Here is a 25,999-nt window from a genome sequence, read left to right on the forward strand (position 1 = left end):
ACAAAAATAGCTCGAAAATTTTGACCTGGAAATCAGCAAACTTGTATAAATATTGTGAGTTAAAATGTCGACAATATAAAATAATGTGTCATAGATTATGAATACAAAAGCACAAAATGTCCCCGGGTTCGATTTGTTGTATGTTGATGGAGCAAGATGCAATTTTGATGATTAACGAGTTTGTTAAATGAGCCTGAAACCTGTAAAAGATATACGTAACATCTGAATACATTCATAAATTGACACCTTTGTCCTCTTTATCATCCTCAAACCTTGATAAAACACTTTAAATGATGTTGTAAATGTAAATATTGCTTGTTCAGACGTGTATCCGTATTGTGTATCCTCCAAACTCTCCAAACCCACCCGCAGCCCGTGTCCTTCGGGTGCCCTCCAGTTCAAGTGCTCTCGACTCTCGCTCTTGAATCTCGATGGCTGAGGCCCCTTCGCATCGGCCAAGTGTGAGAGTGAGAGAGCTGCGGAGAGCACTCCATCAAGTCTCCCTACGCGCACCCTCACCTCCGACCAATCAGCCTCTTCATCACCTCCAACTGCGGCGAGCGCTGGCGGTGCCGAGAGGAGGGGGAGTGGAGGAGGAGAAGAGGAAGAAGAGAGAGGAGGAGAGGAGGAAGAAGAGAGGAGGAAGAGAGGAGATGAGGAAGAGAGGAGGAGGAAGAGAGAGGGAGGAGAGGAGGAGGAAGAAGAAAGAGGAGGAGGAGAGGAGGAAGAAGCGAGGAGGAGGAGAGGAGGAGAAGAGGAAGAGAGGAGGAGGAGGAGAGGAGGAGGAAGAGAGAAGGAGGAGAGGAGGAAGAGAAAAGAGGAGGAGAGGAGGAAGAGAGGAGGCAGAGAGGAGGAGGAGAGGAGGAGGAAGAGCGGAGGGGGAGAGGAGGCAGAGAGGAGGAGGAAGAGAGGAGAAGAGGGGGAGAGGAGGCAGAGAGGAAGAGAGGAGGAGGAGAGGAGGCAGAGGAGGAAGAGAGGAGGAGGAGAGGAGGCAGAGGAGGAAGAGAGGAGGAGGAGAGGAGGACGAGAGGAAGGAGAGAGGAGGGGGAGAGGAGGAAGGGAGGAGGCAGAGAGGAGGGAGAGAGGGCGTAGAGGAGGTGGTACCATGTGACTCAGTTAGCCTTTAGCTCGGATAGCATTTTAACGAGGCTTTCTAACATTATATGTTCTCCATGAGCTGGCACCAGCCCAAACCCTCTTGATTACCCGTAACTCGTGTTTTTTTCCGGACAAGAATGCTAACTGCTATCTGCTAACTGGAAACTCCAGAGTAACTCAAATACTCCCGGAAGAGCAGCGTTGCTAAGCAAGAGCTAGCCGAATGCCGCGCTAATGCTAATTATGTGTGGTCTACGGGCGCGCTCCTGAGCTGCAACTCTGCCTGCGTGTCTCCATGGCGATAGGTGTTTAATGACACACAGTGGAACATACCAGGCAAAGCAATAACACCTCCATGGAGACAAACATCATGTAATACATTTGCATCGGTATTTCATTAGCTTGTCTGCATTTTCTGCGCCATAAACTGTTCAAGTCAGTTAGCGCCTTAGGTCACCAATCATTTTATTCATTTGTTTGTTTATTTTCAGTCACTCTAAAGTCAGTTGGCCTTGATGTTTCCCTCTACGGTTTGCTCAGGTTTATTAAATGAATAAGTTTAAATTTACATGTTTTAAAAGTAAAATAAATTGGCAGAATATTAGATGCAGTTGACCCCATAGTAAGTGACCCGGGAGTCTCTATGCAGGTTGAACACAATTATATTCTAGATTTTACCAAACATTTTTCCTATTAGTCCTCAGTTTGACAATTTTTGTAAAGTTTAAAATGTTACTTCCTGGTTTGACAAAATGACATAGGTAGAGGTAATTCCGTGTATCTTAAGTGCAAACCGTTCAATTGTCTGTGTGTTTTCAATGGCACGTCGCATATCGATGACATCACAGAGGGATTCCTTCCTTTTCCATCCATCCATCCATTTTCTACCGCTTGTTCCCTTTCGGGGTCGCGGGTGACTGGAGCCTATCCCAGGGCCTTAGGCGGGGTACACCCTGGACAGTGGCCAACTTGTCGCAGGGCAAACACAGAGACATAGACATTACAGACACTCTCACATTCATTCACTAGGGCCAATTTAGAGTCACCAATTTTACCTCACACATGCATGTCTTTGGACGGTGGGAGGAAGCCAGAGAACCCGGAGAGAACCCACGGTAACACGGGGAGAACATGCAGACTCCACCCAGAGAGATCATGTGACGTTGGTCTGGTCCGGGAATCGAACCCACGATCTCCTTCTTGGGAGGCAAGAGCACTAACCATATTATATATAAATATTCACCACAGGTTCTATCCCACCAAGTCATATGTCATCATTAGAAAAAGTTTGGAGAGACGACGGGCCCCAAATTAGAAATAGTAATATAATATCGGGCTTTCTTTTAGGTCTATGATTAGCTGCAGACAGTGCACACGTGTCTGATTTTGTCCCATTGCGCTGCTCTTTTTTTTTAACAATCCAGTAAAGATACATTTACTCTTTCACAAGAAAAGAGTTGTCGATTGTTGTCATGACCACTCTGTCCTGCGGTCGGGCAGTGGAGGCGGCCCTTGAATCATGAAGGCACTCAGGTGGACCAGCACTCAACAGCAATTACCGCTCGACTTTGTGCCTTGTTTGTTCTGAATGGGACGTTTGAGTGCGCTTGACGTGTTGCCGAGGTGACCCGAACACGCCGAACACGCTTTGTTCTGCTGCAATATTAACGCACTATTGGTCATTCGCGAGTGACGCCCGTTTGATCGGATACTTGTCGTCGTTGCCTTTGCCATGTGATTTGCGGAGAATTGTAGCTCCGCGGACGATGTTCGACAATGTCCTCTGAAAAGTGCAAAAGTAACGTTTTATTTCTGGAGGAGCGTCGGGCGAGTGTGAAGTTTCTATTGTAGCGTTTCCCTAGCTCGCCACTTCCCCCTTTTGCCCGATTTTCACCTCCGCAACTGATTCGTGGGCCTCTTTCTCTTCTTAGATTCAGCTGTTCGGAGTAACCCTTTTGTGCAGAATCATCAGCCTCCTCAGCCACTCTATTGCCTCTTCTTCACCATCACCAGAGTCAGGTTTACTCTATTCTCTCCCTTTATTTCCTTTATTGCCAAAGTCTATCTATACAAGAATGTTTTATACTCATTCCCTTTGCTTGACTCATTGCAAAATAGTCTTTCTTGTTTTTTTTTTTCTTCTCCGTGCATTTCTAAAAGAGATTCGTAGAAGTTACGCCTCCTGTTCAAAGACTGTACGACTTTACTATTTTTGTCATTGTTTATAATAATTAATGTAGAAATGTCACAGGCGGTTTTGTTTGTGAAGTTTTGTGTTAGTCGCACGTCAGTATCAAAATCGTGCTGAACTTGTGCTCGGTGTGTCTGCATTGTCGGGGGTTACGAGCAAACAAGTTTGAAATAAATAAATACTGTAAAAGATTGGTTGACTATGCTCGCTCAAAAATGCCTTGATCTACTGTGTTTATGCTACTTTGCGGAACATTCTAAGGCAGGCATGTCCAAAGTCCGGCCCGCGGGCCAATTGCGGCCCGTGGTCAATTTTCATCAGGCTCGCAGCCTCTGTCATAAAATCTATAATATGTGGCCCGCCGCGCCACCACTGTTGACCAGCGCATAAAATGCACACCTACAAAAGCAATTTTATATGTATCCACTAGAGGGCAGCGGCACTCGGTTGAACTCTGGCTACGTGACACCTGTGTGATCCTTCCGGACAATTTCAGTGATGGCGACTGCAAATAAAAAAAGGAAAGTTGACACTGAACGTCGGCTCTTCCAGGACAAGTGGAAATTGGACTATTTTTTCACTGAAATACGAAACAACTGTGTCTGCCTAATCTGCCAAGAGACTGTGTCTGTGTTTAAGGAATACAATGTCAAGAGACACTATCAGACGAAACATGCAGACATGTATGACAAGCTAACAGGGAACGAACGCAGCGAAAAATTGAAGCAACTGGAAGCTGGTTTAACGTCACAGCAGCAATTTTTCACAAGAGCCCGAGAGTCAAATGAAAATGCCACAAAGGCGAGCTATGAGGTGGCAACGCTGATCGCTAAGCACAGCAAACCCTTTACCGAGGGTGAATTTATCAAAGACTGCGTGATGACAATGGTAGAAAAACTCTGTCCTGAGAAGAAGCAAGAGTTTGCCAATGTTTGCCTGGCTCGTAACACTGTGGCACGGAGAATTGAAGATGTGTCATCTGATATTAAAAGACAGTTGGGGGCCAGAGGAAAGGAGTTTGACTTTTTTTCCTTAGTTTGCGACGAAAGCACGGACGCATCTGACGTCGCTCAATTACTTATTTTTTTGAGAGGAGTGGACAGCGACATGAACGTGACTGAAGAGCTACTTGACCTGCAGAGCCTTAAAAACCAAACAAGAGGAACAGATTTATTCGTTTCTGTTTGCTCGGCCGTAGATGACATGAAACTCCCGTGGAATAAAGTTTCTGGGATTATTACGGACAGTGCACCTGCCATGGCTGGCGAACGGAGTGGATTATCAACCCGTATCTGCGAAAAAGTCGTCGAACACGGAGGTAAAGCTATAAAACTTCATTGCATTATTCACCAGGAAGTTCTGTGTGCCAAACATCTCAAATATGATCATGTTATGAAACCGGTAATAAAGGCTTTTAATTATATTCGCTCCAAAGCCCTGTGCCACCGTCAGTTTCAACAGTTTCTAATAGACATCCAGGCTGAATATGGAGATGTTGTCTATCACAACGACGTGAGATGGCTCAGTCGAGGCTCTGCACTGCAGCGCTTCTACTCTCTTAGGCAGGAAATCGGAGAGTTTATGGCAAAAAAGGGACAATCAATCACAGAACTAAGTGACCCAGTTTGGCTGGCTGATTTGGGTTTTTTAGTTGACACAACAAAGCACCTGAACGTGCTGAACACGAGCCTTCAGGGGCCAAATGCAGTGATAAGCCAACTGTATTCACACATCCAAACCTTTGGAACCAAGCTGAAACTTTTCCAAAGGCACCTGTCACAACCACAGCCCAATACCACACACTTCCTGGCGCTGCAGGGAATCATGACCAGCTTTCCACAGAGCAATATCAACGCGCAAACAAGGAGGTATACAGCAGACATCTCATCTCTGGCTGAGGAGTTCCAACATCGCTTTCGGGATTTTGCAGCTATTGAGAAGGAGATCACGATGTTTTCCTCTCCTTTCTCCGTGGACCCTGATACTGCTCCTGACCACCTGCAACTGGAGCTCATTGAGCTGCAGTGTGACGCTGAGTGCCGCAGTCGACACCAACAGCTCTCTCTTGCGGACTTTTACCGCCAGCTGGATGAAGGCAGGTTCCAAGAGATTCAAACATTTGCTAAGAAAATGCTGAGCTTGTTCGGCTCGACATATTTGTGTGAGCAGACCTTTTCGGTTATGAACTTTAACAAGAGCCGCGTGAGGACACGACTAACTGACTCTCACCTGCGTGACATCTTGCGCATCAAAACCACTGCCTTTGAGCCTGACCTGACCTATGTACTGCAGTTCAGATCTCAGTATCACCCTTCACATTAGTGCAGGAAAGTCTTCTGTCATCTGAGACGACTACATTCTAAAATCTCAGTGAATACATTTTGTTTTGTGTCAAAACTACAATTATAAATATATATACACTGAGACTTGTGGTCAATGTTTGCACATCTGAATAAGATAAGCTATTTCTGTTTTTGAATTTAAAAGTTCCAATAATATGTCATGTTTCAAATGAACCTAAGAATGTTTAAGCTTCTTAAAATATAAATAAAAAAGGCAAATATGAAATGAGTGACTTGGTAAAATTTGTTTAAATTTATTTGTGTTCCATGTGAGGAATGTCAGGCTGAATGGTCGGCCCTCACACACTTTCACCTCGCCAAATCTGGCCCTCTTTGCAAAAAGTTTGGACACCCCTGTTCTAAGCAAACCAAGAAAAAGCAAAAAAAGTCACATATTTAACCTTTAAGTTTACAGTTGGCGGTGAAACTGCAAACCACTATCTTATTTATGTACATATTACAAACGAGGGCTGGGCAATATGAAAAGCAAATCCATTTTTTCCCTCTCATATTGATCAATCTCGATTTTTTTAATTCAATTTTATTTATTCTGTTCAAAAACAAAATTAAAATGGCTTTTAGTAAAGATTCCATGAACATAATCTATACAGACTTAAGTCTGTATAGTTTATCATATATATCATATATCAGATTTAATCTGTGCCATTTAGGGTAACTCAAAAATTTAAATAAATGTCTGTATGAATTTGTCTTAAAACCACGCTTTTAGTGCCAGTCAACCTCTTGGTTCAAAGCCAACCAGCTCATCGACGATCTGACATGATGTAATCTCGATCCTTCGATTGAACTGAACAACCATTAAAAACCTTGTAAAAAACCTTGATTTATATTATAAGTGCGATATTGTTTCTTTGTAAGTCCATAGGTGGTGGGTGAACTCACCGTTGCGGTCGATGGCGAAGGGCGTGCTGCTGGTGCTGATCTGGTAGTTGCAGATCTGGCTGTACTGAGGAGAACAGTCCTGGTCCGTGGCCTCCACCTGAAGGATGCTGTCGTAGATCTTCCCCTCCGTCACCGCAGCGTGATACTGAGGCTCCCGGAACACAGGCGCAAACTCATTCAGGTCGTTCACCTGGATGTGCACCACTGCTCTGTGAACACAAGAGGGAGACAGAGCCGGACTTTAACTTAAAGGCGTAATGGAAGATTTTTCGCCGATTTTAAAACTCAAGCTGAAGTGCGCATGCGCACTCCCCCCGTCCGGAAGCAGAGAAAAGCCTCGCGGCTAGACGTACGTTTGTTTATTAGCGCGACGGATCGCATCGCATCTCTCATCTCCGTAGATTTCCGTCTCTTCTGAGCCAGCTCGAACTGTCTTTCTCTGTCTTAATTTTGTCCTGTACTCTGAGGGAACTATATTATGATAGATCCATGCGTTTAGACACAGGGAAACGTGCTGCTCTCATGGGACGAGCCAGAACGAGGCTGCAGGTGAGCGGTAGGTGCGTTCTATGATTGATATGTGGCAGGACTAATCGGCAGTCCACGCCACGAGGAAATGAGACTCAGATTTGGGCCAAAAAATCGTCCATTCAACCTTTAATTACGTTTAAAAACTGCTCAGGACAAACGATAATAGTCGTTCTTTGGATTCTGGATCATATTGCATTGGTCTATCACAACCTTAGACGACTTCAGGCTTTCACCACGTCAACATTTTGGACTAAACCAGGACTGAACAGAAAACTAAACCTGGACTAGATCAGGACAAAACACGGACTAGACCAGGACTAAACCAAGTCATCATCAGGACGAAGATGGGCTTAATGTAAGAGCCAAAGTGTGAACTAGGGTTCTCACAATATCACATTTTAGTGTTTATTGTGAGAAAAAAACACCACAATTTAACAATTATTCACAATTACTGATGAATGTGATCAAACAACAGGGAAAAATCTTGACTTTTCTTTTCATTTCCATTGTCTAATACTTTACTATTCCTCAGGTTTGTGACCAGCTTCAGGAAATGAAACTTTCTGAAATACAAAAAAAATATTACTCACATTTTTTTCTACTTTAAATTGGTTTAAAAAGACGACATTTTGCTTCTAAAATGATCAGTTCCTACGCCTATACTGTGACCCGAATAATCACAATTACCAGTTAACCTAATAACCTTGACATCCCTAGTGTGTAACAGCAATTTCTACGTTCTTAGGTCGGACTAAAGCCAGTGCGATCGCAGAGCACTACGAGCAAACGCAATAACACATTCGCAGACAAAGTGAGTGAAACGTCTTGCCCAAGAACGCGGTCACGATCTGACATTACTGTTATAGGACGGCCAATTTATACCGTCTTAGCCACCTAAAATAGCGCGACGGATCGCATCGCATCTCTCATCTCCGTAGATTTCCGTCTCTTCTGAGCCAGCTCGAACTGTCTTTCTCTGTCTTAATTTTGTCCTGTACTCTGAGGGAACTATATTATGATAGATCCATGCGTTTAGACACAGGGAAACGTGCTGCTCTCATGGGACGAGCCAGAACGAGGCTGCAGGTGAGCGGTAGGTGCGTTCTATGATTGATATGTGGCAGGACTAATCGGCAGTCCACGCCACGAGGAAATGAGACTCAGATTTGGGCCAAAAAATCGTCCATTCAACCTTTAATTACGTTTAAAAACTGCTCAGGACAAACGATAATAGTCGTTCTTTGGATTCTGGATCATATTGCATTGGTCTATCACAACCTTAGACGACTTCAGGCTTTCACCACGTCAACATTTTGGACTAAACCAGGACTGAACAGAAAACTAAACCTGGACTAGATCAGGACAAAACACGGACTAGACCAGGACTAAACCAAGTCATCATCAGGACGAAGATGGGCTTAATGTAAGAGCCAAAGTGTGAACTAGGGTTCTCACAATATCACATTTTAGTGTTTATTGTGAGAAAAAAACACCACAATTTAACAATTATTCACAATTACTGATGAATGTGATCAAACAACAGGGAAAAATCTTGACTTTTCTTTTCATTTCCATTGTCTAATACTTTACTATTCCTCAGGTTTGTGACCAGCTTCAGGAAATGAAACTTTCTGAAATACAAAAAAAATATTACTCACATTTTTTTCTACTTTAAATTGGTTTAAAAAGACGACATTTTGCTTCTAAAATGATCAGTTCCTACGCCTATACTGTGACCCGAATAATCACAATTACCAGTTAACCTAATAACCTTGACATCCCTAGTGTGTAACAGCAATTTCTACGTTCTTAGGTCGGACTAAAGCCAGTGCGATCGCAGAGCACTACGAGCAAACGCAATAACACATTCGCAGACAAAGTGAGTGAAACGTCTTGCCCAAGAACGCGGTCACGATCTGACATTACTGTTATAGGACGGCCAATTTATACCGTCTTAGCCACCTAAAATAATATAATATTGAACAGGGAAAGAGATTAGACTGTCAGAATTTTCACATCACCCTGAAGATCATTCTCGGTTGAGTATCATATCACAAACTTTCATTTGAGACACTGCAATTTGGAGGGATTACACAAACGCCTATTAACCAAACGACGGTTCAAAGCTGCCGGAAGGAAACCGGACTGGAAAAATAGACTGGCCTTTCCTCACAGGTATTTAGACGGCATTCGCACTTTGTGGTCACTGATTCCGAAAGCGAGGAAGGTGTAGCGTCGTCCATATTTGCGGCGACTCGACTTGACCCGCCTCCGCTAGATAACGCAAACTCATTACTGTACGGTGCGTTGTTGGTTATTATGCTGTGATGCTTTTAAATGACATACGTGACTGCTCCAGGAATATGCATTTTAATGAATCGACTTGTCTTTTATGTCCACATAGGCTCTAAAACAGTTTGGTCTTGGGTTGGACATGGACATTATGTGAGCAAGTACAAAGTCGCTTCCCTCATTACCGCGATTCCTCAGATGATGGTTATGTTAAAGGGGTCAGACGCACGGCGGGTGGTGATCTGTGATGCTGATTTGGTTTGGTTACCGCAAATCACATTTCTATCCGGGGGCAGTCCTTAAATGGCACGACTGGCCAAACGTTATGAACACAGGAAGGTCAAGAGAAACACAATTATCTCTGCATTCCGGCACCTGCGGTGTGAGGCTGTAAGCCGCGTTTTGTCCTGGAAATTGGAGTGGAAAAAGGTTGCAATCTTAGTCATGGAAGTCGATAATATGTAATGAGAGAAGGATCCAATTGTGAAATAGACCAGTGGAACTCAAATGTGTCGCACCAAGTACCGCCTACAAACCTACAGATTTCCAAATACCACCGGATCGGTTCTACGGCAGGACTATTAAAGGTCTAAACGAGGGTTGAACCAGGTCCTGGTTTAGTCCTCGATTAGTCCTGCGTTACACCTGGTTTAGTCCTGGTATATTCCTGAGTTAGACCTGGTTTAGTCCTGTTTAGTCTTGGGTTAGACCTGGTTTAGTCCTGAGTTAGACCTGAATTAGTCCTGGTTTATACCTGAGCTAGACCTGGTTTAGTCCTGGGTTGGACCTGGGTTAGACCTGGTTTAGAGACTCTCTTGTGGGGTATTCCTGGTTTGCGGTGTCTATATCCATCAGAGTGCTTGTACACTTGTACATATACCACATGGAAATTTTAATCAAACGATGACTAAACCCAACTTTCTGTGATCCACGTGGTGCGTAAAAAATGACATTATGATCAGTCCAATAGACACGAAAAAAGACAAAGGAATATTCAAATAATAGTAAATGCGCCTTGAATAGGACTATCAACTGTACAGATAAATAACAGGGTAGAGAAGTATGTTGATCCAGAGTTGAGAGGATTTCAATAGTCATCCGGATACTGATCTTGATCCATCCAGAATTCTGAGGCCTGAGAAAGACTAGACTTTATACTTTTTACCGCCCTGTGATAGATTAGTTGTTCAGATTGAAAATAACTTCTAGATGGGAGTTGAAATGTTAACCTTTGTCAACGTGAAAGAACTATACAGTATATTGCCCTTTTCCATCCCATTTTGACACCAAATTAACATTTTCTATGGCAAAATGAAACAAAATACAACCCACTCCAGTATGCCAGTGCGCCTCCAAAACGACAATTGTCTTCAGCCACTACTACACACTACTACAGACTACTACAATACACTACAATCATGAATCATTGCTTAAACGGTCCCCGCAGTTTTTCATGTTAATGCACGCATATTGAAGCAAGAAAACAGTGCATCCATCAGGTTCAAATGTCTTCATCAATACTGAGCTGGAACCAGAAGGCACTCGATCCGTTGTTAGCTTCATAAAGTGACAACAGGAGATGGATGGTGATGGACCCGAGGATAGTTCTGCTGCCCCGATTGGCAAGCGATTGTAATACTTTAGCTTTACGACACGAAGGGGAGCAGATGAGTGTGTTGTTTATGGGATTCCCTGGTGGCGACGGCAGTGACTGTGAAAATGCCACATTAAAATAAGCACTAAATGCGCCGCACCGAGTGGGCGACGGGGGACAGACAGTGGGCAGAGGAAAAGAGAAGGATTCAGAGTGTTATCTTAGTGCTCCACGAGTTTGGCGGGTGTTGGTTTGTCAGGCTTTATTCTACAGGAAATACATCGGATTTGACGGGATATTAATGTTTTCGGTTCCTTTTGACAAACTTTATGTGATTAGATTTTCACAGTCGAGGCTATAAAATATGCATCAGATTGTATTTGTCCCTATCAAATGAATACACATATACATACAGATATTACTTTAGCAGTGAGATGAAAACATTGCTGCAGATAAAGAATACATTGCAGAATGATGTTTTTGGACCACAACAATGACAGCTGTGGTATCTCGATCACAATAACACAAACTACAGGTCTTATTCTTCGTATGAAAATCTCTTGTGTTTTTTATATATTTTTTTCCAGTCAGAAGACTATATGACAGGGCAGTTGTAGCATGCAATGGGAAGAGAGAGAGAGAAAGAGGGGAGAGACATTCGGCAACTGGTTGGCCTCAAACCCGGTGGTAGCTAAACCAATTATAACAAACAACAACAACATCAAGTTTGACAATAGACTGATTTTCAAAATAATAATACTTTATTTTTGTTACCATGTGGTCTTGTACTAGCTCTAATAAAGGTGCAAATTATTAAAATAATGAAGGAAAGGTCACATTTTGTCATTTTAATGTGATTTTAAGTATTAATACTTGAGTAGTATTAGTAATTAGTTTCAATCATAGTTTTAATATGATTAGTATCTGGTGTTTGATACTTTTGAACAACTACAACTGCTTAACACTGTTTCTGCTACTATTACTTCTACTCTTACATCTACTAGTACTTTTACTTCTACTATTACTTCTACTATTACATCTAATATTACTTCCACTATTACTTCTACTATTACTTCTACTATTATTTCTACTATTACTTCTACTATTACATCTACTAGTACTTTTACTATTACTTCTACTCTTACATCTACTGGTACTTTTACTATTATTTCTACTATTACTTCTACTATTACATCTACTAGTACCTTTACTATTACTTCTACTATTACATCTAATATTACTTCTACTAGTACTTCTACTATTACTTCTAATATTACTTCTACTATTACATTTACTATTACTTCTACTGTTACTTCTACTATTATATCTACTATTACTTGTACTATTACATTACTATTACTTCTACTATTACATCTACTAGTACTTTTACTATTACTTCTACTATTACTTCTACTATTATATCTACTATTACTTCTACTATTACATTTACTATTACTTCTACTATTACTTCTACTATTACACATACTATTACATATACTATTACTTCTACTATTACATCTACTAGTGCTTCTACTATTACATCTACTATTACCGGTACTTCTACTATTACTGCAGTGCCAGTTGGATGAGATCACACTTTCCACAGGTACTACTACTACTACTACTACTACTACTAAATCAAACCAACCCGGGGCCCTATGTAAAAAGAGCCCCCCCTAGTGCTATTTCTGTAGCCACATCATCACACAGATGGAAAAAGAAAATGCGAGTCAGGCCCAATCTGAGAAATGTGATTCATATTCCCTGTGAAAAGATAAAGCCCAGTCTCACTGAAACTAGTCTGAAACTTGCTGTGCTAAATGTCAGATCCTTATGTAACAAATCTCTCTTAATTAATAATTTTATTTCTTCTAATAATCTTGATTTTATGTTTTTAACTGAAACATGGCTTGACAAAAACACAGGAAATGTAGTTCTGATAGAATCTGCTCCACCCAACTTTAAGTTTGAATCTGAAACACGAGAAAACAAAAAAGGGGGTGGAGTCTGTGCTGTCTTTATAGATGAAATAATTACCCGCAGGTTGTCTTTTGGGGTGTTTTCATCATTTGAGTATGTATCCTTTAAAATGGAGCTAAAACGGTCTCCATCCATTCTCTTCATTGTTTTATACAAGCCTCCCCAGCACTGCCAAAGTTTTATTGATGATTTTACTGAGATGCTTTCAGTCATATGCACAGACTTTGATGGTTTGGTCATTACAGGTGATTTCAATGTGCATGTTGATAATATCTGTGACAGAAACGCTAAAGAGCTTGATGCTGTCCTTGAAACCTTCAGTCTTACTCAGCATGTGAGAGGCCCCACCCACAGCAAAGGACACACTCTAGATCTCATAATTACAAAGGGGGTAAATATTTCAAATGTTAATGTGATCGATGTTGCTCTGTCTGATCATTTCTGTGTCTTCTTTGACCTGTCTGTTTCTCCCAAACCTCCGGTTGGTCCTGCAGTTGTTCAGAGGAGACACATAAGTGATGGCACAGGTGCACTGTTTATGGAAATGATAAACTTTGAAAATGTCTCATGTTCTAATGTAAATGATTTGTTGAACTCTGTTACATCTAGTGTTTTGAATGTTCTGGACACCATCCCCCCTATGAAGGCTAAAATGGTTAAAAATAAGCAGAAGGCGCCGTGGAGAAATGATGATTGGGTCAGGGCACAGAAAAGGGAGTGCCGCAGGGCCGAACGGAAATGGCGCAAGTCAAAGCTCCAGGTTCAAAAAGAGATTTACAAAGAAAAGCTGAACATGTACAACCTAATCTTATGTAGAACTAGGGAAAGATATTTTTCTGAAATAATTGGAAGCTGCAGTAACAACTCGCGTGTCCTGTTTGCCACAGTAAACAGATTAACAAACCCTCCAGCTCAGCTGCCGTTAGAACTCATTTCCATATCCAAGTGTAATGAGTTTGCATTATTCTTTAATGACAAAGTTCAGGGCATTAAAAATGCTATAAATCCCACAATGCAAAAAATGACCCTAAAACCACCAAGACACTTAGAGCTAACTCACTTTGCACCAGTAACTGACAAAACTGTCCATGAGATCATCACCAGTCTGAGTTCATCTACATGCTGCCTTGATGTGTTACCCACCAGATTTCTAAAGTCTGTGCTGAACAGTTTTTTAGCACCATTCACTCACATAGTTAACATGTCGCTTCAATCTGGAACATTCCCAATGTCTTTGAAAACTGCGGTCATAAAGCCTCTCCTAAAGAAGAGCAGTCTTGATGCCGCAGTACTGAGTCATTACCGGCCCATCTCTAATCTGCCATTTTTGGGCAAAGTCCTTGAAAAGGTTGTTTACCAACAGCTCACAGATTTCCTCTAAATAAACAACTCATTTGATGTTTTTCAGTCAGGTTTTAGACCTCATCACAGCACTGAGACTGCTCTTGTCAAGGTGACAAATGACATCCGCCTGAACACTGACACGGGCAAAGCCTCAGTCTTAATTCTGTTAGATCTGAGTGCTGCTTTTGACACTGTCGATCATGGGATCCTCTTACAGAGACTAGAGGACTGGGTGGGCATCACTGGCACTGCCCTAAACTGGTTAAGGTCCTATCTGGAAGACAGGAAGTACTTTGTTGAAATTGGTAGCTGTGTCTCGGACCACATGACCCTGACCTGTGGAGTGCCCCAAGGGTCAGTCCTGGGTCCCCTTCTGTTCAACCTCTACATGCTGCCGTTAGGTCAGTTGATACGCAGTGAAAATTTGTCCTATCACAATTATGCAGACGACACTCAGATCTATGTTTCACTATCGGCAGGTGACTATGGACCAGTAGATTCACTCTGTCACTGCATCCAACAGATCAGTGTGTGGATGCAAAACAACTTTCTCCAGCTGAACTCAGACAAGACTGAAATAATCGTTTTTGGCCCACAGAAACAAAGAGAAAGTGTTAGCGGTCACCTCCAGAGTCTCGCTCTAAAACCTACAAACCAAATTAGAAATCTGGGGGTAATAATGGACTAGCCACGTCAAATCAATAACATCAGCAGCTTTTTACCATCTAAAAAACGTTGCCAAAATCAAAAATATAGTGTCAAAACCAGATTTAGAGAGACTTATCCATGCGTTTGTCTCCAGTAGATTAGACTACTGTAACGGCCTGCTCACTGGCCTCTCCAAACGAGCTGTAAAACAGCTGCAGTACATCCAGAACGCTGCTGCTCGGGTCCTGACTAGAACCAGGAAGTATGATCACATTAGTCCTGTTCTCAGGTCTCTGCACTGGCTCCCTGTGGCTCAGAGAATAGACTTTAAAGCAGCTCTGCTTGTGTACAAGTCTCTCCATGGCCTAGCACCAAAGTACATCTTGGATATGTTAGTGCCATATGAACCATCTCGGACTCTGAGGACCTCAGGGACCGGCCTCCTGCTGGTGCCAGAGTCAGGACTAAACATGGACCGGCCTCCTGCTGGTGCCCAGAGTCAGGACTAAACATGGGGAATCTGCGTTTCAGTTTTATGCAGCTAAAATCTGGAACAGTCTTCCTGAAGATGTGAGACAGGCTTCTACTCTGACAATGTTCAAATCTAAACTAAAAACAGTTTTGTTTAGCTGCGCATATGACTGAAAGGATTTTGTCTTTGCACTCTTCTCTTTTGTTTGTGATTTTATTAGTTTAGAAAATCAGTTGGATTGATAATTTTTTATTTAGTTAATTTTATTGTATTTCTGTTTCTGTCATTTCTTTGTGATTTGAATGCATTTTTCCTGCTGTGAAGCACTTTGAATTGCCTTGTTTATGAAATGTGCTCTACAAATAAACTTGCCTTGCCTTGCCTTGCCTACTACTACTACTACTACTACTACTGATACTACTACTTTATTTCCTTACTTCACTGCTAATGCGACCGTCATTGATTTGTGGACTTGTTTGATCAAATTTACTCTTGGAATAAAAACTTTTTACACATAATGATCTGCTCAAAATCCGTAAAAATATATATCTTTAAATGTACTCTTGATACTTTTGATGAGTGATGTTTTTGTACTTTTGTGCAGGGTCAACACTGAATGAAATAGATTTAAATCCAAATGCAGTGAATGCTTTATCTCTTGACCAGCTGTGACATCTTTTAACAAGTTGAACATAAAGAAAGTCATTTGACCGCCGCTGTTCGGAGTTAATGTTCTGGTAATGATAATTAAAGTGAACCTTGAATCCACAATTTAAGTGTGAAACGACTCCGGGCTAATTTAGGGGGCGCTGTACCGACACCGTGCCAAGAGCAGTAAAAGTTTGTAATAGAAATAACAGAGAAATGAAGATGATGAGAACGTCCCTGAGCCTGGCCAGTGCTGCCATTACAATAACTAGTATCGCCCCCTAGTGGTAAAACTCATTCCAATTCGGTTTAAATGGGATATGCCAAAACTTTCTCTCACTAAATATTTTCCAGATTGAATCAAAACCGAACCAAAGCTAAGAAATTGTTTCTCAAATGCAAAAAAAATAAAAACATTAAATTAAAATAATCTTGATAAATTTCTGTCCTAGCTCTTTCCCTGCATTTATTACATGTTCATCATTGTTATCCAGACTAAACAAACTCTAAAGCACATGCCAAAACACATTTTATAGCAAATATAGTGCATTTATTAAATCTAAATGTCAAAAATGTTTAATGTTTTATTCATAAAAATGTAATCAAAGTACAGAAAACATGAGAAAACTAGAACTTTCTTGCTTCTAAACTCTCTCTGAACAGTGTTTTTAACTTTTTACGTGATAGAAACATATATTTTGACATACTTTTACTGACATAGACACCTAGCTCGTGCATATCACTGACGAGTAGACATGATTTAAGATGATCTCGATGTGATTAATGGCACTGTGGATGGGCCGGTGTGGATCTTTTGAGCCGATACCAATATCCGATATCGGTCTTGCTGTTGTTGTCGATAACCAAGATATTTTAAAATTCCTAGCCGTGCCCACAATCTATTTCAAGTCGAGGTCAAGTTCACAAATGGATCATAACAAATAACTGAAATAATAACAGAATGTATATTGATCTGGTACAACATAATTTGTTTGATTGCCATATTTAAAGCCAAATTGCTCTTCAATTCAAATTTTTACTCATTAGTCCGAGGAACATTAGACACAATAATATCTCTTTTTACAGGTTAAATGTAACAAATCACTTCCACAAAAAGAAAAAGAAACATAAATCCAGGAAAACAAAATACAATCTTTGCTATTTTCCACTTATGTCTTGGTTTATTTGGTCCATCTTTGAGTCTTCTGCGTGAGTTATTTCAAAGATAAACTTTCTTGTCCATAATGCACTTTGTCGCTACAAATCGATGTGCTCAGCAACACCCGGAGCCAGCCTTGTTCCGTCATATTAATGATATTTACCCCCCGCCTTTCACTCCCCCCAGTGGTGAGCGGGAAAACATATGTTCCACACTCCGGGCGCTCGTACCGCTCGACACAATCGTCACAACGCAACAGAAAAGCAGCCACGTTTGTGAATGTTTTATGGCAAATTCGAGATGTTATTTTCTAATTTAATTTTTTTTTGCCCATGGCTCACATCTGGTCGCCACTGACAACGCTCTCTCCGGGGCTCGTTTGTGTTTTTGTGAAGCTGGAGTGAGGCCAAGCTGTGCCCGGAGCTGCCGTGTATTTCCCACCGCTTGATGGCGGGAGGTTAAATGGCCCCCGAGGGCTTTACACGAGATCACAGCGCTGCCCACGACCCGGCGGACAGTTACAGAGTGGATTAGTGCGGTGTCACCGGCCTGTTGTTTGCACGAGCGGGTCGTAATCTTCAAAAAACACGTGCTGAAAACGGAGCGGTTGATTCGAGTTGAGCTCTCGGTCTGTCCCGAGTCAACGTGCGGATTTGGCTTCAAAGTTCTAACTATAATGAAGTTTATTTGATGATAAAACGACATGAGGTGGATCCTGTAGTCAAAAAACTGCGTTCAAATATTGCTATACTTCAAAATATGATATGATACTTAAAGGTGACTCACTAGAGATGATATTGCCTTGCCTGGAATGTCCCACAGTATAGCCCACAACACTAAACTATTTCAAATAAATGATTACATCCAGTGCTTATGAGATAATTACTTCTGTTGCTTTGTATAAACGTTTTGTCTTGTGTGCAAAGTTAGTTAGAGTAACGATAATTATAACCCTTGAAATCTTTATTAAGGCATAAATCAAATCTTCCAAGGTGATTAATATCTAGTATATAAATACATTAATGACTTGGACCTCAAAACCCTTGCCATGGACAACATGGATACATATGGAACATACTGTTGGCGGCAGGAATTTAGGCCATCATGAAAACAAATGGATGACATAAACAGCACTGACGAGGACTGACACACGGGAAATGGAAAAACAATTACACTTTTCTTTCTTTCAGTCTGAAAAATAAATAAATAATAGAGATCACAAAGTTAGTACATCAATCATTGTTTGAGCTTTTCGCAACATGGTTATTTCGGCGGGTTATATTTTGAAAGGGCCACTGGAAGTTCTTTAGCTGTTGTTTATGGACGTTGTAATACAGTGCTGGAGAAACACAATTATGTCATTTTGCGCAAACAGAAACATCTCACTAAGAACTAGATAATGTGCAATGGCTGAAGCCATTACGAGTGTCTGCGTTCTTGCGTAAAAGTACTACATGTGTGTAAGTAGTACTGGTGGTACTACTTGAGATAAAAAGTCAGATTTAATTGACAACAAATTATACATTAAAGCCGCGCTGGCGGCGATGATGGCTCTCACCTTCCCGCACGACCCCCTTCCCACCCGTCCATGTTTTCTGCTGCGTTTTCCGGTATACTAACAACGCTCAGTAATTCACAGTTGATGATTGTGTAGTTTGCAACTCAAATAGTTGTTTGTCCTGACAAAATTGCAAGATCGTGCTGAACGCAGACCTGAGCAGGTAGAAAAGGAGAGAGAGCCTCGGTGACCCGGCTGCACCCCCTCCTCCCTGTACGTCCGTCACCTAGCAACAGAGACGCTAATGCTAATGCTAATTTACTTTTGCAAATACTGAAGAAAAGTACAAGGTGTACAAATGTCAATAGCAATAGCACCCTTAAGACGGTGAAAGCGATCGTAAAGAGGTATAACTTGTTGAAATTGGTGAAAGTGTTAAGGAGTTGAAGGGCGTCCAAAATCCTGATATGGAAAAATAAATGGGAATAAAAGAACATGTAGTGTCTGCTTTATGACACTCAATAAATGTTTTCGCTATTATGAGCTATAAATAAGATAAATGCAAGATAGATGTGTTCAATTCCATTCAAACCGCTCCGACGATTAAGGACTGGACTAAGATATAGGCACAATGGAAAAAAATAACCTCAGGGCTCAACTGAAAAATAGAATCATTTAAAAAACAATGGTCAAAATGGGACAATTATACAGAAACAAATATGCTCTAGTTCTTCTAATTCTTCGTTTTTTTTTTTTTTTTCTTTCAGATGCCACTCTCTTATTTTCTCTTTTTTTGTTGTGTTTTCGCTCTTTTTTCTTTTGTTCTGTTCTAATAATAAAAAAAAATAATTAAAAAAATCAAATTAAAGAACGAGACGAGAATTGTTTGAAATATTAATGGTGACCGTCCTTATTTTTCATCACTCCGACTCGCGGATAACACAACAACCGCTGCCAAAACAGTGGCGTTTTGGCGACTGGATCGGAGCGTTTCTAAAACCGCAGCTGCTACGCTATAACATGAAATTGGCGCGCCGCTTTACTACGTAGAGTACGACATTTCACAATCCGCTTGAGGAGAGCTGAAGAAAAAGAACCCTTTCAAAGCGATTGCCAGCAGCTGGACCAATGGAAGACATCTGGACCGGAGCCACATCCGTCTTCAGAGCGGCTACATTGTTAGCGTCTCCGAAACAGATGTACTGATTAAAGACACTCAACGTCGCGACTTTGTGCATCGTTAGTCTCTTGCGTTCACGCCGCTCCGTCTCTGCCCCGCACGGACCACTCGCTCACTCAGTGCTTTCAATTAAACTAAATGGCACGGCTTTATTATCTTGGCCTAATAACCGCTGGCGTGTACTGTAAGAGTCCCAGAGAACTGATCAATCACGCGTTCGATCCAGTTAAGTCAAAGCGGATCGGCCCGCGGAGACGCTGCACTCTGCCTGCTTAGTCACTGCTGCAAACGTTGTGGAGGATCATGTTGAGTTTTAAGCCGTCGTTCTATTGTAATGTAGCATCTTGAGCTGGATTATGTGTTTGCAAAGCTATCAAATGGGAACTAACTAACCAGCTTTATGGATGTGTGAATGCCAATATGATTTTTGGCTTATTTAGTAGCAATGTTATTTTTTTGTGTTTTATTTTTTTATTTTGTAGCGTGCCGGCGTGCTTTATTTGTTGATCCGCGGCACACTGTCTAAAAAGAAGTTTAAATAACACATGTGCATGGATTTTTGTAACTGGCCTTTTTTGTTGCTTTTTTAGTTCAAAAGCACATACGCATCCAAAATGGCACTTTCTTATATTGAATAATAGTTTTTTTCACACAGTACAGTTCCCCCAGAACAGCGATTGAAAATCAGCGTTCTCACATGCCAGAGCTGTGAGACGTTTGCCCGCTAACCCAGAGTGTGACTCAAAGCGGTTCTTACTAATATTACTTACTTGAACATGAAAAGCAGAACTAGTCCACTGGGCAACAGTCCAAATGTATCGCTCACTCACTTAATACATTCAGAGCATCTTAAATGTTCACCACTTTCTGAGCCCAGAGACAGTTTTGCCTTCAAGGTAAAGCTAACAAACATTAGCATGCTAACGGCGCACTTCCTGTTTCAAGGAGAAGAAAACACTATAATTAGATGCAGAGAAAGCGCTGTGGTGTTTACAATATATATATACATATATACTTTATAACATGGAAAACATTGGGTACAGGCCCTTAAAGGTGACCTATGTCACTTTTTTTTCTGGTGGGAGAACTCTATACTCTATTCTCCATAGCTATGTTACTGATTTGACTGGAATGTTCCACAGTAAAAGAGTGCATTCATACTGTGAGCTGGCTCGCCTCTCCACAGATTTGACCTGTAACATGGCCTGATGGCATCGTCTGCTTGTTTCCACGGAAATAGATGCATGACACCATACTGCGGAACGTTCTTGGCAAAGCGACAATACGAAGGCGATGGAGCGTCCGCCAGAAAAGTTACATGGTGCAGCTTTACGGTAACTTGTGTAGAGTTTATCATGGGGTTTTACTCATAATTGTGAAAACATTAAACTTAATCAGATGAATGTATTTTAAAGTCTGAGGGCATTGCTTGAATTTGCTTTTATTCTGAAGGCATTTTACATAAAAGATTAAGCTGTGTCATTATAATTTAAAATCATGTATTTATTATTACGTAAGATCAAGAGAGAAGGAGAAATAATATTATCTTAACTCACCTCCACGCAGATCGTACGTGGAATAATCCATTGTGCAGAATTAGCTTTACTGACATGCACTGCTGTGTCATAATAGCGTAGCCGCGATCACGCGTGTAGCTGCGCGTGCTGAATAATGAAGTTGATCATCGCAGGTGTGTTGTTAATAGATTAATCTTCCGCAGATGCAAACTTCACGTGGCACATGTGAAGTCCGCATTAGCATTAGCATTCCACCGCTGCTCATTTATAACCATCTTCATCTCACCGCGGCCAACGAAACGGCGCCGCAATCGAACGCGTCCGAGCACGCGCACCTTCTCCTCCGACACAAAGACAAAACACTCAATTAATCTTAGCCGAGGATTAGCCCCGAGCGTGAATCATCAATTTCCCTGTAAGACTAGAATGGAAATGATCAAGCCAAACAATACCGATGGGGCCGCGGCACAGCCAGTAAACTCATCAATATGCAGGAAATCCCCCTTCCGCACGACAGCGGCCCAGAGGCAGTATCAGCGCAGGCCTCCAGGGGCAGTTCTGACTCTGAGAATGAGCCGCGGCGATGAAACCAGATTCCAAAGCTGCACAAAATGAAAAGCAATCAAACTGAATTGATGGATCAGACTGGGGCCACAGAGAATAGCAGATCTTAGTATAAATTATAAATATTATACATGCAATAAATCTGAGCAATACCCACGTGTAGCTTGCTTTGGCTTTGGTATGAACAAAAGAATCAAGGCCTTTTTATGTTCTGTAGCTCAGTTATTCTAGATCCTGATTATAGTCAGGATCTTTTCCGTCTTGAAATCCCACCCAACCAACCAATCAGACGTTCATTCAGGCAACTGAGTGTCTTGCCCAAGGACACCAAAACAGCCAGTATTGTTAATAGTCGGGATTTAACCATAATCCTTCATTTATCGGTCAAAAATCTTGTTCGTTTGTGAACAGTTCAAATTTAAACCACATCAACTTGCAACCAAGCTAACCGCAAATAATGAGACAGCGGCGTTCACACAGAGAAGTAGGTGAAGTGTCTTGCCCAGTGACACGATGGCAGTTTAAATACAGGAACCGAAGCATCAACTTTCAGTCAATGAACCAACAATTGAGCTATCCTAATGTTTTACTTTTCTCTGGAATATCTCTGTGGTTCAAATATTGGAATCCAGCCCAATGTTAGTGCTAGCCGTGGTTTTCGAGGTTCTAAATCAGGACTAGAATGAGCCGAAAACCAAGTCTACATTTGGACTCTATTGGGCTCGGACTGGCAACTGTGAACAGACCCCAAGTCAAGAAAAATTAGGAGCTTTGCCACAGCTCGGTTAGGTAAGTAATAAAAGTCAGTAATTTCTAACCGTCAATGATCGTCTACAGTCATTGGTGGAAGAAATGAGGCTCTTTTTGCGTTAAATGGCACTGATTAAAGGTCTGTCTGTACGAAGCAGCAATACAGAAAGCTTTTTATTGGTCTTTCATTGAAAATCGAGAGCAATGAACATGAAAAAGGTTAAGCAAAAGAAAATTAAATCCATTCAACTGGGCAAAAGTTTGAAGAGGTCTTGACACTCATCCAAGTAGCTTCTTCAGTTCATCTGACGGAGAACGATGAGTTAATACTGAGAAAAAACAAAGTGAGGACCCAAACCCTAGCAACGGGTAAAATGGTCCATCTTCTGAAAGTTCAAACGTCCTCAAAATTGGAAAAAAGGTTATGTGACCGAAACTGGCAAATACATATTGACAACTGTGACAAAAGCATATCCATTTCAAAAACACACATCGACACTAACAGAAGTGTCATTTTGCAAGTGTATTATTGTGAAGCGCGGAGGAGGAGGAGGAGGTGGAGGAGGAAGAGGAGGATGAGGAGGAGGGGGAAAAAGACAAGAGGGGAGAGGAGGAGGACGACGAGGTGGAAGAGGAAGATGACGAGGAGAAGGAGGAGGACGAGGTGGAGGAGGACAAGGAAGTGGGGGAGGAAGAGGAGGATGAGGAGGAGGAAAAAGACAAGAGGAGGGGGAGGACGAGGTGGATGACAAGGAGGAGGAGAAGGAGGACGAGGACGAGAAGGAAGAGGACGAGGAGAACGAGGAGGAGGACGAGGTGGAAAAAGAGAAGAGGAGGCGGAGGATAAGGGGGAGGAGGACGAGGAGGAGGATGAGGGGGAGGACGAGGAGGAGAAGGAAGATGACGAGGAGGAGGAGGAGGAGAAAGAGGAGGACGAGGTGGAGGAGGAAGATGACGAGGAGGAGGAGGAGAAGGAGGAGGACGAGGTGGAGGAGGACAAGGAGGGGGATGAGGAGGGGGAAGAGGAAACCGCTCCACTGTGAGACTCCTGAATCATCCAAACACAACAGATCTTTGTCACGTCCCTTTGCCCGGGGCGATACCCTCATACCCAGTTGCATCCGCGGGAACGGTTGTCAGCTCCAAAGCCAAAGCCGCCGCCCACAGACGACGCGGTACATATTTATACTTGAAACAAAAGGGCTGCTATACACTTCTCCCCCATTACAGCACGTTAGCCAGGTGTAAACAACATGTGCAGCTCGAGATGGATGTTTTGATTCGGCGGCTGAGTAACAACGCCGCGTGCTAACAGGTTTTGACAGAATGAGGTTTCACTCACGTTTGAATTGACGGTGACATGCCAAAAGAAGTCGGCAAAGGGAAGACAGCGGCGCATTGACACGGCGGCGTTATCCCGCGGAGGGCCGGGTTGCCTTTCCGCCATAATTCAGAACGACACCGTATGCTAACAAGGTGCGCGTTTGGCCCACTTCTTTACTCTAAAAGTGACAAGTTTGTTCATAGCGTGTGCGTTTGAGATCAACCCAGTGCATTTTGCGGCGAGACAATGAGATGTGTTTAGCGTAGCGGTGAAGGGAATGGTAAACTTTAAACACAAACACATGACATGTAACTGCTTTTTCCACGGCCGGTCACATATTACGCGTCGTTGAAAAGCGCACATCACTTTTTCACTAATGAGTCAGGCGTTCACTCATGAGGATTTGGTGTTAGCACGCCCTCTACTGGTAAAACAGGGGGAATAACATGGGGAAATAATAAAACAAAAGCTAGCATATCAGAATCAGAATCAGAAAAAAGGTTTATTGCCATTGTCAGGGAATAAAAACAAGATTCATGAACTTTCTTTGGTGATAAGGTGCAACATGAAACAACAAATAAAAAGCAAAATATGAAAAAAGTAGAATGATAAGACATGAATAAAAAACAATGTTAACTAAAAAAGGATACAAATAAACCTCTAGTAAATACTTTGACTGAATATATACACGCACATTACAGTTTAGTCAGATAGACACGGGGCAAGCTAGCTCTTCATTACACGTTTTATTTTGCATGCAGGTGTAATAAAGAATGTAATACATGTAATAAAGTTTGATTTATGGATGTTGTTTAACAATTCTAGAAAGTTTGAAACCAAGTGCTTTGTGAGGCTCGGAGAGGACCTTGCAAACGGGATCGATGAAACGTGTGGACAAAGCTAAATATCGCTCCAGATGTGTTCTTGATGAGGGAACAACACGACGACATGGTTTACAAAGCGCAAAAAAGTTTTTACAATTGTAAACATCTATCCTTGTTTTTAAGTGGAAAATTAGCTTAAAGTTAGGTTATCAAATATGTCACACAGAAATGTTTGAATAAAGATGTGTTGTTTTCATGTATGGCTTATTCTGCAAGATGTTTAGCATGAAGGTTTAACATGAATTAAAACAAAATCAAAAAGAAAGAAAAACAACACAAATTTACAATAGGATAAAAATAAAGATAGGCCTACTATGTACACAAAATTGACAGTTGAATTTACAGACCTAGTGCAGAAAAGTGAACAGCGAGTGATTGATTTAAATTAGTTAGTCAGAAGCCCTCTATGATGACAACAAGAACAAGGCAGTTTACGTCGCCCGGATCGGCGTCACTGGGGCACCATCCTGGAGTCAGGCCTGGGATGGGTGCTCCATGGCGAGCGCCTGGTGGCCGGGTCTTACCCCACGGGGCCCGGCCGGGCACAGCCCGAAAGAGCAACGTGGGGCCGCCCTCCCGTGGGCCCACCACCCGCAGGAGGATCCATAAGGGGCTGGTGCAGAGAGATCTGGGCGGCAGTCGACGGCAGGGGCCTCGGCGACCAGATCTCCAGACACAGAGACTAACTCTGGGGACATGGAATGTCACCTCGCTGGGGGGGAAAGAGCCTGAACTTGTGCGGGAGGTTGAGCGATACCGACTAGATATAGTCGGCCTCACCTCCACGCACAGTTTGGGCTCTGGAACCCATCTCCTCGAGAGGGGCTGGACGCTCCACTTCTCTGGTGTTGCCCGCGGGGAGAGGCGGCGGGCTGGTGTGGGCTTGCTGATAGCCCCTCAGCTCAGCCGCCACGTGTTGGAGTTTACCCCGGTGAACGAGAGGGTCGCGTCCCTCCGCCTTCGGGTGGGGGACAGGTCTCTCACTGTTGTGGCGGCCTACGGGCCGAACAGCAGTGCAGAGTACCCGGCCTTCTTGGAGTCCTTGGGAGGGGTACTGGACAGTGCACCGACCGGGGACTC

The 25,999-nt window shown here is 42.4% G+C and overlaps 1 protein-coding gene across 1 annotated transcript in view; it reads right to left on the reverse strand.

Moving 5' to 3' along the window:
- Positions 1-25,999, reverse strand: part of LOC140376046 (calsyntenin-2-like) — a gene marked incomplete at its 5' end in the record, with an annotated part of 269,481 nt that overhangs the window by 154,928 nt on the left and 88,554 nt on the right. Inside the window, one exon of the mRNA XM_072461966.1 lies at positions 6,535-6,743. Coding sequence (XP_072318067.1) covers positions 6,535-6,743 — 209 coding nt within the window. The remainder of the gene's footprint in view (positions 1-6,534; positions 6,744-25,999) is intronic.

This window comes from Eucyclogobius newberryi, unplaced genomic scaffold (assembly GCF_026437365.1).
Source record: "Eucyclogobius newberryi isolate DKJ021-1_F unplaced genomic scaffold, fEucNew1.0.hap1 SCAF_10, whole genome shotgun sequence".
Lineage (NCBI taxonomy): Eukaryota > Metazoa > Chordata > Actinopteri > Gobiiformes > Gobiidae > Eucyclogobius > Eucyclogobius newberryi.